General features: G+C 44.5%; 1 protein-coding gene across 1 annotated transcript in view; it reads left to right on the top strand.

Moving 5' to 3' along the window:
• LOC132568957 (trifunctional purine biosynthetic protein adenosine-3-like) overlaps positions 1-14,029 on the top strand; it is a 68,232-nt gene that overhangs the window by 30,996 nt on the left and 23,207 nt on the right. Inside the window, exons 9-14 of the mRNA XM_060235137.1 lie at positions 367-452; positions 3,916-4,084; positions 4,645-4,876; positions 5,006-5,100; positions 6,431-6,540; positions 13,611-13,809. Of these exons, the coding sequence (XP_060091120.1) occupies positions 367-452; positions 3,916-4,084; positions 4,645-4,876; positions 5,006-5,100; positions 6,431-6,540; positions 13,611-13,809 (891 nt within the window). The remainder of the gene's footprint in view (positions 1-366; positions 453-3,915; positions 4,085-4,644; positions 4,877-5,005; positions 5,101-6,430; positions 6,541-13,610; positions 13,810-14,029) is intronic.

The following is a 14,029-nucleotide window of genomic DNA, read 5'->3' as shown; positions in this document are numbered from 1 at the left end:
GCATGTTTCACTTCATCATAGTCTAGCTGTATGCTGTTTAAGACATTTAGAGAGCAATCTTAATTAAGTTACTCAGGAGTAAGTCCCATTTTAGTTAATGGTTCTTACTCCCAGGAAATGTTTTTAGGATTATCACTGTAACTAAAGAAGTGTGTGTGCACACAAGCTAATACCTTGAATAAGACTTTGTTGGTCTTAAAGGTGCCACTGGACTCAAACTTTGTTCTGTTTTCGTCCAACATGGCTACCCACTTGAATTTAGGATTATACAGTTAGAATACTATGCAAAGTTACTCCAATCTAAATCCATTATTATTATTTTAAAATAACTTGCATCAATCTCTGATTCTTCTTTTCTCCTTCCAGGTGTGATGCAAATAGATTTAATTCTTATCAAAGATAGTATGAAAGTCATAAGCATTAACTGTCATTTTGGTGATCCTCAGTGCCAGGTAAGACAGATATGTACAGCCAAATTTTGTGAACCACTGAGGCAACAGATAAAAATTGTGTATATATAGCAGTATTGTACTGTAGCATCATTAGCTCACTCAGGAGGGAGGACTGGTGAGACATCTGTTTGTACTACATTTGTAACAGTCACTGTCACCATGTACATAATAACCATGTCATACATTGGTGTTTATGTAGCACAGTGTTGTATGGGGGAGACAGTAGCATTGGTAGGACTAGAGGTTACTCACTGTCAGTGATGTCATGGTTGGACTCGGAAACCCAGCTTCAAATTCCCACTCAGTCATGGAATTCACTGAGTGACTGACTAGCAAAAGAAGTGGCAACATGATGTGAGGTGATTCTTCATGTAGAAATGGTCAATAGCACCTTCCTCCGTTATTGCCTATTTGGCTTAGACAGTGGTGTTTCACTGACTCCTACCCACTTTTTGACCAACTCCCTCTGTCTCCTTTCTGTTGCCACCTCTCAGGACAGTTCAGAAAACTACATTGTGCTGAAAGAGGCTGGCAGCATTTCATTCTGCTACTGCCTGTTTTGCTCCAAGTGCTTACTTTTCTACCACCCCCACTCAGAGTTTTTCTTCAAAGTATGCATCTACCTCTGAGTGTGTAGTTTCAGCTTTACTTAAGTTTATAGCAAAGTCCCAACTTGAGGACAAATCACTTTCTTCCCTATACTTAGTAGATGCAAAATAGGCATGAGAGGTCACTAAGATTCTCTAAACTAATGTTTATTTTAAAACTAAATATTACCAGGAAAAAATACAGAACATTCCAATTTATATCACTAATAAATCTATTTTAGCAATTGGATTGAGTCAGTATACAGAGCTCTTTGCCCCAGCTACCAAATCATCTGGACTTATTATAACACATTGATATAATAAATTTTAACAATTAACTTTTCTCTTTTCTGTTTATAGTATTCTTTTATTACAGGAGACTCTTTTTTCTTATTTACTGCTTAGACTTCATTACTCCCGTCTCCTCACACTTAACCAGTACATTTCCCAGCTTATTTCCTTGCTTCCAATTGCTTGTTTTCTCCAAGATTTCAGGGAATTAGTGCATAGGCATGGGCATTAACTGGCTCACAAACAAAAAATTGTGATGAATTTTGGCTGGTTGGTGATTTACAAATTGAATTTCATGGCAGGTCAACTGGCACAAACTTTCCCTGAATTTTCAAACAGTTTGTGGAGCTTTCTGCCAGTGTGTGAATTGATAAATTTCAGACAGTCCGTCTCTGCTCAAACAAAATGTTTACAATACTTCAAAGCAATGGGGAGGTGGAATTCTCCAGTCTTGGAAACACAGTTGTCAGTTAAAAACTAGACAATTTCAAGAACCCCACCCTGCTTGCCAGTTTTCATTTGTGTTCACTTCCCATTTTTTTTTGCACTGAGTTTGCAAAATCCCAACTACTGTGCTTGGATTTGTGACTCTGCGCTTTAGACCAGTTCTTTTAGCTTGCAATGCCAGTGGCACTGAGTTCTGCTAGCACTCTGTGATTGCAGTGGTACTGCTGTGCACTCTCTACGTTGTACTGCTTCTGCTGGGCTTCCAAAAATGCCCCCCTTGCTTGGATTGTGATTGAGCTGGCATTGCCACATTGACACTGGGTTCTGAGCACTAGTACATTATGCTGGTTCTGCTGGGCTTCTGACCCCCCCCACACACACTTGGATTAGAATTCTGTGCTTGATATCAGTCCTGCTGTACTGGCATCACTACATTGGCACTAGGTTCTGTTGGGAATTCTGTAATTGCATTGGTACTGCTGGGCACTAGTACATTATACTGGTTCTGCTGAGCTTGCAAAGATGCCTCCTGTTTAGATTGCAATTGAGTTGACATTCCCACACTGGCACTGGGTTCTTCTGGGAACTAGTACATTGCACTGGTTCTGCTGAGCTTGCAAAAATGCCCTCCCCAACCTTCATTTTTTTACTGCAGAGATTCTCTGGTTTGGCCTTAGTCCTGATGGGTCTGCATTGCTACAGTAGCACAGGTTCTTCATGGCATATTGTGCTAGTTCTGCTGGCCTTGCAAAAATGCCCTACAGCTTCAGTTTCTACTGCAGAGATTTTCTGGGACTTTGATTCTGGTATGCTGGGCTTCTATTGCCCTTGCTTTTTTCTCCCTCCATTGGAAACAGTGGAAGACAGGGGCACCTTCACTGGGGTACTGTAACTTGGACCCCATAAATCCTCATCACCAGGAGGCAGATAGATGAGAGTCCACCAGAGATGATCCCTTGCAAGTTTGGTGTCCCCAGTAAGAGGTGGGGGGGATTCTACCACATCACAACCTCACAAACCTTACTGGTTCATTGAACTCTTAAAAGTTCGTGACAGTTCATGGCATGCTGAACTATGAACTGAAACTGATTGTATTTTCCCAGTTTGTGCCCATCCCTATTGGTGCAAAGCTATTAATTCCTCCAACATATACAATCTATTTTAAACAATAAATCATCACTAAATCATTCCAACTCCTAGAGAGCCAGTTTGGTGTAGTGGTTAAGTGCGCTGACTATTATCTGGGAGAACCAGGTTTGATTCCCCACTCCTCCACTTGCACCTGTTGGAATGGCCTTGGGTCAGCCATAGTTCTGGCAGAGTTGTCCTTGAATGGTCAGCTGCTGTAAGAGCTCTCTTAGCCCCACCTACCTCACAGGGTGTCTGTTGTGGGGGGTGGGGGGAGGTAAAGGGGATTGTGACTACTCTGAGACTCTGTGATTCAGAGTATAGGGCAGGATATAAATCCAATATCTTCTTCTTCTAGTATTGTTCTTAAATATGCCTATTAAAATGTCTAACATATCTAAAACTGTGTGGTGAAGTCATTTTGTCACTATTTCTCAGTCTAACCTACCTCACAGGATTGGTGTGAGGAAGACATGGGGGGAAAGGAAACCATGTATGCTCTCATGAGCTCCTTGCAGGAAGGACAAGATGAAAATGTATGTATAATAGTAACACATCTCATGCAGTTTCCCTCTTGGCCACCAAAGAGCCAACAATATCAGTTTAACTCTGGCTGCAACCATGCAGAGTTTTGTTCCACTTTGGCTTTCAAATTGCAGCAGGGTTTTTTTAGCATCCACATGACATGTTCCCTAATTCTCCACTTTCCAGACTTTCCCTATCTATGATACATTGTTTCTGTCTCAAAATGATCCTTCTGGAAAGAACACAGAGCAAGTGTGTAAGGTAGTCATCTGGACCAGAAAGTTCACATTCTTGAAGATCCTGCTGCCCACATTGGTGTCATTTTGCCTGTCACTGGGGGATTTTCAGGACTTTTGTGTTTTTGAATCAGCAATAGCGAGATTGCTACAGCAGAGTAAACTTTTAATAATCTATTACCATGATCTACTATTTTCTCTCAATTTCCATTTTAATCATAGAAATATTTCTTCTGTCCAATTCTGCAGGTAGTTCTTCCACTTCTTAAAAGTGATCTTTATGAAGTAATATGGGACATCATTAATGGAAGGCTTCATGATTCCACATTGGTTTGGGCAGATGATTGTACTGCTGTGTCAGTTGTCATGGCAAGTGAAGACTATCCAAAATGTTATAATGAAGGCAGGGAAATAACTGGTAACTTTTTAAATTTTTTACCAATGCTATTACAAGATAGTCAATACTCTCATATGATGACTGATTATGGTAATTATTCTTTGTCATGGAAAAAATACCTGCCTTACATCTACTTTTTAATTACTTACTACAACTTATTAAGCCTATGGGCACTTTTAGAAATATGGGAACATTGAGTGGGTTCCATCACAAACTGCCTGTCATTGGGCTAAGGCTAGTCACAAAATATTGAGCATTTTTAAGCCCAGCAAATTTCTTTGATGGAGCCAGCTATTTCCAAAAGTGAGCTCTTTGCAGACACAAAATATAGGCTCTTTGCTTTGGAGAAGAAGGAAGCAGGATACACTGGTGAGTGCCATGGTAACTTCCAGCATCACATTGGGGATAACTGATATAATATATGTCTCTTGCTGTCAAGAGTATCAACAAGAAAACTCAGAATAAAATACAAAGCAGTGTTTTTTCCAGTTAAAAAAGGAATTAGCAACACAACTGCTTGCACCTAAAAAGTTTTCTCTAAAATGTATCTTAGAGCAATTTTTTTCCTTTAATTTTTATAGGACTTTTTCGAGCAAAAGAGCTTGGCCTGGAGGTCTTTCATGGAGCCACCACCATAAAAGATGATAAAGTGGTGATTAATGGAGACAGAGTCCTTACAGTAACAGCTCTTAAGAATGATCTCATATCAGCACTGCAAGCTGCCTACACAGGACTAGCAGCCATATATTTCCAGGGTGCAATTTACAGAAAAGATATTGGTTACCAGCCTATGAAATTCCTCAGACAGACTGTGTATGTAAGCAGAGGCACTGACACGATTTGAGCTAACCCAGCATTCATGATTTAGCCCTAAGTTTTCTGATTACCATAATTTTAGGATGAAATTATCTACATGGTAACAATGATATATTTCTATTTTAGGAGCCCATCGTATAAAGAGAAAATTGCAGATTCTATAGCTTGCAGTGCTTTGCTTCACCCACCTAAGCTACTATCTGCAAGTGGTTCCAAATCAGGTAAGGATAGAATAGATCAAGTAATTACATAGTATTTGGTAGAAATGTTTTGTTTTTCAGGTTTCCCTAACATGAACCACACAAATGCACAAGAAGCAGCAGGAAAATCACTTATGAGTAACCCTCACACATGCAACAGCTTTCAATATCACATTCTTTATATTTCCCCCCAAAGTTTGCAGCTAATTAAATTAAATATAAGTTAATTAACATTAATTGAATTGCCTTTAATTAGTGAAAAGCCCTGCTTGCTTGGTGAGCAACTCTGCCTTCACACTGCATTTTACAGGAGGTACTGGGCCGGCTGTGTGCCACCACCTGGCACAGGTGTGGAGGTACTTGCAGCCATGTGCCCCACCCAAGGGGGACTGCATGCCAGGCTTAAGTTTTAAACATGGGCTCCAGTCAGCCTTTGGGTGAATTTCCTCGTGATGCTCCTTCCTCCACCTTGTTGCTAGCTTGGGTGCTGGTGCTGAGTGGTTCTACCTGTCCTGGGGCACAAGGAGTGGTACTGGAGGCGCCTCCGGGTGATCATCCCAAACCATGGCCCTAATCCCAGTTTAGAAAATTGTGGGCCATGGCTCTGAGGTGCCCCATTGTGGCTGTGGGCCCAGCTAGAAGCCTGCACAGGCAAAGCTTTCTGCAGAAATTACTTCTTCTGTTCTAACCACACATATGTTAATAGCACAATAGAAACAGTAAACAGCTGCTGGACTGCAGTATCGTATGCAAATTTGGGTGAAGCTGAAGCTGACTATTTAGCTTCCACTTTGCAGCTATGACAGTGTCTGCTGCTTTTTCCTACTACTGTATTTTATAAGGCTCCAAAGTAGAAACAGTTTTGTCACATTTTAATAAATAAATAAATCCAAGTATTTTAAAAAGGAATTGGACCTTTTAATAATTATAACAATCAATCATGAGATTTCACAATGTACTCTGGTGGCATGTTTCTAGCTTTTGCAGGTTTGCAGCAAGAACAGTGGGCCGTGTCAGTATAACCTCCTTCCCAGTAGAAACATCAAATACCGATTTGTCAGTTTTGCTTCAGAGTTCCTATAGTTGGTTCAGAAAGTCAAAGTCTCCTGTTTAATACCGCCTTATGGTTCCCATGTGGAGGTTGGCAATCCTAATTAATTTATCTGATTATTGAGAATTCAGATGAATACCACTTCATTCAAGTACATGTATGACAAAATCCCATTTCTCCCTCTTGAAGAATCCCTTTCTTCATCCTTCTCGAGCTAACGGCTTGATATTTCTGTGAAGGAAAATGCTGATAGGATTTTTGTTTCACTATCAATGCTGATGATATCTATGTGCTTTATAGGCAGCTGTGAGCAGCAAGGGGGTGTTCCTGGACTGTTTGATTTGAGAACATCTGGGTATAGTGATCCTATTTTGGTATCACGAACTAAAGGCATTGGGACAAAACTGAAGGTAAGCTTGAGGTTTGTTTATATGTTTTTTTTTTAATTGTACAGAATTTTATGTTGTGACATCATAAATCAGTACTGGCAAAATCATGGCAGAATGGCCTTTCCATAAATGCACAATCAGTCTATGGCATGCCTATAAAAGTATCAAATCCCTTTCAGCTTCATAACATACTGTTCCTTTAGACAGACTCTTTATCTTGGATGATTCAGTTCTCTAAAGATCTACCATTACCTTAAGGCTTGCTTAAGGCTCCAAAGTAGAAACAAGGTATAACATTTTTAATAGATAAATCCAAGTATTTTAACAAGGAATTGGACCTTTTACCAATTATAACAATCAATCATGAGATTTCACAAGCCTACACAACTTGTAGTCCATTGCACTAAATATAGCTAATCTGCCATACGTGGATATCTAGGGATGGGTATGAACCACCTCATGAACTAAAATTAATCACAAATTTTGGCTGGATGTTCTGAATGTTTCATATATCTATATATAGATATAGATATATAGATGATATAGATATATGTGGGCTAAGCCAGCCTCAGGTCAAGCCTCCACCAAAAATGTGTACAATTTGTACAAAATTAGAGAAGAGGAATGTGAGTTTTAACACATTTCCAATAACAGGGTTCCCATTCTTCTCTATGGGATTGGAAAGGTATATCTACACTCTCATCTCTGCATCCTATTTTCTCTTGGTTGTTTGCAGATAGAGAGAGAGGCAGGGAACTTATTAAAAGCAAACTAGCAGAGCACATTCCCTTGTGACTGGGAACTCCTTTCCTGTGGTGAGGTTCTGGTGTTAGGCCTGAAAGCGTGCAGCGCCCCAGACAGACTTACTGCCTATGCGCCCCCAGGCCGACCCCCTCCCGTTTTTTCTGCATCACCGCAATGCGGCACCACGCTCCACCACCACCACCCCTGGCGCATGCAGATGCTAGCCTCTTGCTTATTGGCTTCACTCAGCATCACAAGAGACCCCTCTGTTAATATCAGTGGGGAAAGGGAGCAGTGAGAGGGAAGCCTTTTCCTATTTGATATTAACAGAGGGGTCTCTTGTGATACCAGCCAAAGCTGGTAAGAAGAAGGCTGGCGTCGCCACTCTGAGCACGCAGGGGGACGAAAGTGGCCTATGTATCGCCACCCCCCCCCACACGGCCCCCAACTCTGCAGCCAACTCAATAAAGCCGGACCGCAACCGAGCGCAACGCCCAGTCCCTGCAGGACCCACAAGAAGGTAGTCATCCAAATGATGGACAACATCCTGCAAACCCACTTTTTCGTGCACAGCCCATTCCAAGAACGTACTGAAACACTCAAAAGCTGTGCATGATACAGAGCAGCCCATAGGCAAAGCCCTGTCCATGTAAAAATGCCCTGCAAAAGAAAAACCTAAGAGCTCAAAATCATCTGGGTGGACAGAGAGAAGGCGAAAAGCAGATTTAAGATCACATTTAGCCAACTCTGCCCCCTGCCTACAGCGTTGAATGACGCCCACGGCCTGATCAAAGCTAGTATACCTAACTGAGCATAATTGCTCAGGAATCCTGTCATTAACAGAAGAACCCTTGGGGTAGGAAAGGTGGTGAATCAAACGAAATTCACCAGGCGCCTTCTTTGGTACCACCCCCAAAGGGGAAACTCTAAGGTTAACCACTGGAAGATTAAGAAAGGGGCCCAAAATCCTGCCTTCAGCTAACTCCTTGGTGATCTTATCCTCCACCACATGCTCTAAACCTTTAATGGAACTAAGGTTCCGAGATCGAGTTGGGACCCAAGCACTCTGAAAAGGAATTCTAAAACTGAACATGAAACCATTTAACAAATACAACCTATCTGCCATGTGTGGGTAACTACGCAGCCGCCGCTCAAGAGGTCCCACCTTTATCGGACTGGGTCCCTTTTCCAGCTTGGGAAACACTCCCACTCCCACTCTGTCTCTTTTGGCCCTTATGTGGCCGAACTCTGGGGCAGTTGCTAAAGGAGTGCGGACCACCACACATGGGGCATTCATGCTTGAACTGGCAAGCTTTCCAATTGCACACTCCCTGTGAACCAAACTCCCAACAAAGCAAGCGGGGGTGAACCGCCTGCCCCGCTGAGATGATGACGAAACAGAGAGAGAATTGGATGCCTTAGCAACCAAATGACCACTATCAGAGCGGTCACCCAAATTAGGCCATGCTGGTGACATCACCTGCAGCCACAGTTGTTGATGGGTACGGTCCCACTGGAGGGAAGGGTACAAAGCAGCCCTCATCCTGAATTCCTCGTCATACTGAATCCAGGCTGGGACACTAAACATCATATACCCTTTGTAAATAATATCAATATCCTGGATGAGCGCTGCCGCCCGCCAAGGCTGAGCACGCGCTATCACTCCAGCATACACAAAAAACCCTGGCAACCAATTGGCCCAGGTCCGAAACACCTTCCGCTTTTTCAACTTCTCCTTGTCATCAAGATCCTCCTTATCTTTTTTTCCCAACTCCCGAAACAGGAGTGAAAAAATGTCCATATACTCTCCCTTTAGAATTTTATCCTTTGTTGCAGGCAACAACTGATCACCTAAATGTAAAGCGACATCTCCAAAAGGCTTAGCAGTAAAAGGGACCGCCCCATAGGGAGAAGGAAATGCCCATCCCCCCCAAAGGAAGGTGCAAACCCCTGCTGCCCAGCCACAGGCCAATTCCCATAAGGACCAAGCTGGCCCTGCGGCCACACCCAGTTAGCCTGAGGACCCACACCCATGGTGGAAGGTGTACCTGAACCCCCAGAAACAGTGCCAGGAGCATTAGGTGCGGCTGGACCCCATGCCCCCCTAAGGCCAAACAATCCCTATATATGCCAGCGCGCTGTCTCCCGTCTTACCGGCATTCCAGCAGGCACCAGCACCGATCCAGATCCCATGACACCCAAAGATGGGCATGATCCCGCATCCAAAGTGCCAAGCCTCACAGCTCCTCCAGCAGCATTACCAGCAGACCTGCCCTCCAAAATAGACAACCTGGTTAATATGTCAGCTTGAAATGCCAATTTGGAGACCTTCCCCCCATCCAAACCTTGCAAAGGCGAAACATCAGATGCATGCTCCAGGGCCCATAGTCTCTGTAAGATAGCTGCATTCACCATATCCTCCCCCTCTTCACCAGAAGATGAAGGCGGCGGAGGACGCTTTTGCAGAGGCTTAGGGGCTTTTTTCACAGGCTGTTTGCCTTTTGACTTTCCCGTCCCTTTTTGCCCAGACATCCTCCTGGAATAATGACAGATGAAACCCACAAACAACCAATAGCCCTTGCAGGCACCTTACAATTAATAACTCAGCCCTAAAATGGCTCCCAATTCAAGGCAGCACCCAAAATGGCTGCCAAATATCAGCCCCTAAAATGGCCGCCAAAAGATGAGCCCCTAAAATGGCCGTCACCCTGTGAAAAGAATTAAAATAAAAAGGCCGCCAAGCCCAATAAGGGGGGAACAACAATAAGTAGCCACCAATTACCACCCTAATACTTCCTCCCAAGCCCAAAGAGAAAAGCCCCCCAACAGAAAGCTCAGCCTTATTTAAGTCCCTTGGGGGGGGGTGGTGGAGGGAAGCTACACACACCGCAAAACAAAGAGGAAGGGAAAAGATTTTTTTTAAAACTGTGCAAGTCCCGCGCAGTGACCTCCGTCCGATGGACGCTGCCCTCCCAGCTCAGGATCAGCCTCACAAGGCCCGAACAGGAGCAAGCACGCTCTAACGGCCCTATTCCCTCCAAACGAGGCCCCAATCCTTCAGAGCTGCTCGGAGCAAAAAAACCCAGTCCATGTTCTGTCGGGTGACTAGCCCGTAACCACTGGCAGCCCGCCGAACACCCAGCCCAAAAGGGCCCGAACAGGAGGCCTAATCCCTCTAAATTGGCTCTGAGTGCCACTAAACGCTCCTGCTGAACCAAGCTATCTACGAGGGACTGAAAGATGGGGGCGGAGGCCTGGCTGTTACAGCGTACAAGCCCCGCCCCATCAAAAGTGCACCTCAACAGGTCGACAAGTCCTCCCTTCCCTCCAGGAAGGCAAATAAATTCCCCAGCAGTTGAGCTGCAATGCAGCCGGCTGCCGGGAATTCCTTCTCCTGGAGGGTGGCTGTTAAGCAGCAAGCCTCCACTGCGCATTTTAAAAAGGTTTTTTTTTCTGGATACAGGTTGGGAAGGAGGAAGTCCATCAATGGATTTCCATGTGCATCTCTAAAGAAATGCTAATGAATCTAGCACGGGAGACAATGGGACGGTTAAGCCTTCCTCTGTCTCCTCCCTTCCCCAGGCAAGAAAGTATTTAGCTAGAACAACCCTGGAGACAATCTCCAGGAATGAGCTGGAGGAAATGCTTATTTGACCTGGAATGACACAGGCAAGTGGGTAGAGACACAAAGTTAAGAAAACTTCCTTGCAGAGAGAGCCAGTTTCGTGTAGTGGTTAAGTGCGTGGACTCTTATCTGGGAGAACTGGGTTTGATTCCCCACTCCTCCACTTGCACCTGCTGGAATGGCCTTGGGTTAGCCATAGTACTGGCAGAGGTTGTCCTTGAAAGGGCAACTGCTGTTAGAGCCCTCTCAGCCCCACCCACCTCACAGGGTGTCTGTTGTGGGGGGAGAAGGTATAGGAAATTATAAGCCACTCTGAGTCTCTGATTCAGAGAGAAGGGCAGGGTATAAATCTGCAATTCTTCTTCTTTTCTTTTCTTTGGGATTGTTGTGTATGCGGACCAAAGTGAAGACTATTATGGGTGTTTCTGCCTGGCTCATTGGAGCTATAAGGACTGAGCTTGGGGACTTAGGAACAATAGGCAGCAGGATCTAAATCCCTGATGCCCTGCTCCAATCACAGATCCCTTGCTGGTTTGAATGATCCATAAGTGGCCCCATTGGTAAGTCCAGAACACTGGACTTACCCACATGCTGGAACGCCTCTTTTGCCATGATTTTGTTGAAAACTTGGGAGGTTTTCTTTAAGGAGAAATATCAACAGCTAATTTGGTACCTCTGCCTCTAAAAACAGTCCCTCCAGAGCCCCAGATTCCCCCAGATAGACTCTCCACTATAGCCTATTAATGGTCCTCATAAGCTATAATGGAGCCAGAAGAAATAAATTTTTCCACACCCCAATCTTTTTGAAATGCCATGGTTGTATCTTTGGTGTAGCAGAAGAGCATGTTGCTGGATGTCATCTCCTCCATGACCATCCTGCACAGGGGAGCTCAACATCAGCTTCAATGACTGGCTGACTCTCTCCCAAATGGTGCGTGTCCTCAGGCCCTTCCAAGACACCACTTGTGTGCTGTGCAGCCATATGGCCAGCCTGGGGCAAGTCATCCCCCTGACTCAAGGGCTGGACCAGGTGCTGGTTTCTGCATTGCAGCTGTGCCCCGAGTGGATACCTGTTCCTGATGGGCCAAGGCCTTGGCAGAGAGGTTGCAGGTGGGTATCACCACCATCCTCTCTGCAAGGAAGGAGAGTACAGGCTGGCCTTTATCTATGACCCTGAGATAAAATGTAGCATTGCTCTCTGAAATGCAGAGCTCATGCAGTGGAAGAGTGAGTTCTGCAAAGAAGTGTAGAGGATACAGGCCAGCAGACCTGAAGGAACAGCAGGTGAAAGAGGCTGGGGGAGGAGCCGCAACCTGGCACCTCTGCCTCAAAGAGCCCAACCAAGGTGAAGGCTTGCTGTCACTGGTTGTCACTGATGAACTGGGAAGTGAGTAGATGTGATGGTGAAGCAGTACCTTGTTGAGCTCCCTGAGAAGTGAACTCAACAAGGTACTGTTCCCTGAGAAGTGAACTCAACAAGGCCCGCCCCCCATGTCCTTAACCTCAGCCCTCCCACAAGTGGCCAGGCAAAGTTTGGCAACATGCTCCAGACTCTAGGCAACCCTGTCCTGCGGACATACACTTTTCCCTGGTCGAAAGCCTGGTTTTAGCGCTGAGTGTCCACAATGGGGGTCCCTTCCCTGGATAACTGAAGATTAAGTAATTAGAAGCAGCTACACTGCAAAAAAACCTTTGGACCACCAGAAATCCAACTCTGGAGACTATGCCCTGCAACATGGCACATAGCAGGGCCAAGACGAAAGTCTGTTTTATTTTTTTTAAATTAAGCACTTAATTGAGATGGGAGAGAAGGCAGTGTGGTATAGCCCAGCCTTATGAGATCTTGGAAGATAAGCAGGGTTGGTACTTGAAAGGGAGCCTACCAAGGAAGCTTCTGCAGAGGAATGTAATCGCAAACCACCTCTGCTTCTCACTTGCCTTGAAAGATCCTCACTGGGGTTTGTGTAAGTTGGCTGTGACTTGATAACACTTTATACATACACTTCAGTGGGGTATCTCCAGGAATCTCTTACGTTTATCAACTGCAGAGTATGTAACTGGGAGCAATTTGTAGCAGTATCTTCAACTCTGTGGACTCTGCCTTGCAAGGTAATTTGTCCTGGACCAAAATGTTGTTTAGTATATTGGATGAATGGATCCACCACCAATTTCAGAATGGTTAAAAAATGATTGTAAACAATCTGGATGATTGCTGCAATTAAATTAACATACAGCAGAAGAGATCCACTAGGGAATAACATAAATACATTGAAAAATAACATAAATATATTGAAAAAGAGCCCCGTGGCACAGAGTGGTAAAGCTGCAGTACTGCAGTTGGAGCCCTCTGCTCACGACCTGAGTTCGATCCCAGCAGAAGCTGGTTCAGGTAGCCAGCTCCAGGTTGACTCAGCCTTCCATCCTTCTGAGGTTGATAAAATTAGTACCCAGCTTGCTGGGGGGAAAGTGTAGATGATTGGGGAAGGCAATGGCAAACCACCCCGTAAAAAGTCTGCCGTGAAAACGTTGTGAAAGCAACATCACCCCAGAGTCGAAAACAACTGGTGGTTGCACCTTTACCTTTATTGAAAAATTATTAATGTTTGTAACTTATTGCACCAAGACATTTTAAATACCAAGAAGTCTTATATCTGTAGCAATGAAACTGTGATATTCATTGATATTATATATAAATAAATGGTTTGGTTATCTTGCTTTACAGGTGGCTCAGTTGTGCAATAGGCATGACATGGTTGGCCAGGACTTGGTTGCCATGTGTGTCAATGATCTCCTGTGTCAGGGAGCTGAACCCCTCTTCTTCCTTGACTACTGCATTTGTGGGAAACTTGATGATGGAGTGACTCAGACAATCACAGAGGGAATAGCTGAAGCTTGTGAACTGGCAGGATGTACTGCACTGGGTATGATCACTTGTTTTCTTTATGGAGTTGTAAGCTGTTTCTTGTGTCCTCCTGGCTGCTGTCACTTTTAGGCCGTTTTCCCACTAGCGTTTGCTCCGTCGTAGCGCCCCATTTACCTCCGGATCTTCTCTTGGATTTCCCACATGCTGCTCCGGCGCTGCGGTTTGCTCCGGCGCTACAGGGATTTTACGCCGGAGTATGTTTTCCAGCATGTTGCCGG

This window comes from Heteronotia binoei, chromosome 3 (genome assembly GCF_032191835.1).
Source record: "Heteronotia binoei isolate CCM8104 ecotype False Entrance Well chromosome 3, APGP_CSIRO_Hbin_v1, whole genome shotgun sequence".
NCBI classification, from domain to species: domain Eukaryota; kingdom Metazoa; phylum Chordata; class Lepidosauria; order Squamata; family Gekkonidae; genus Heteronotia; species Heteronotia binoei.
This window is presented reverse-complemented; position numbering and strand designations above follow the sequence as displayed.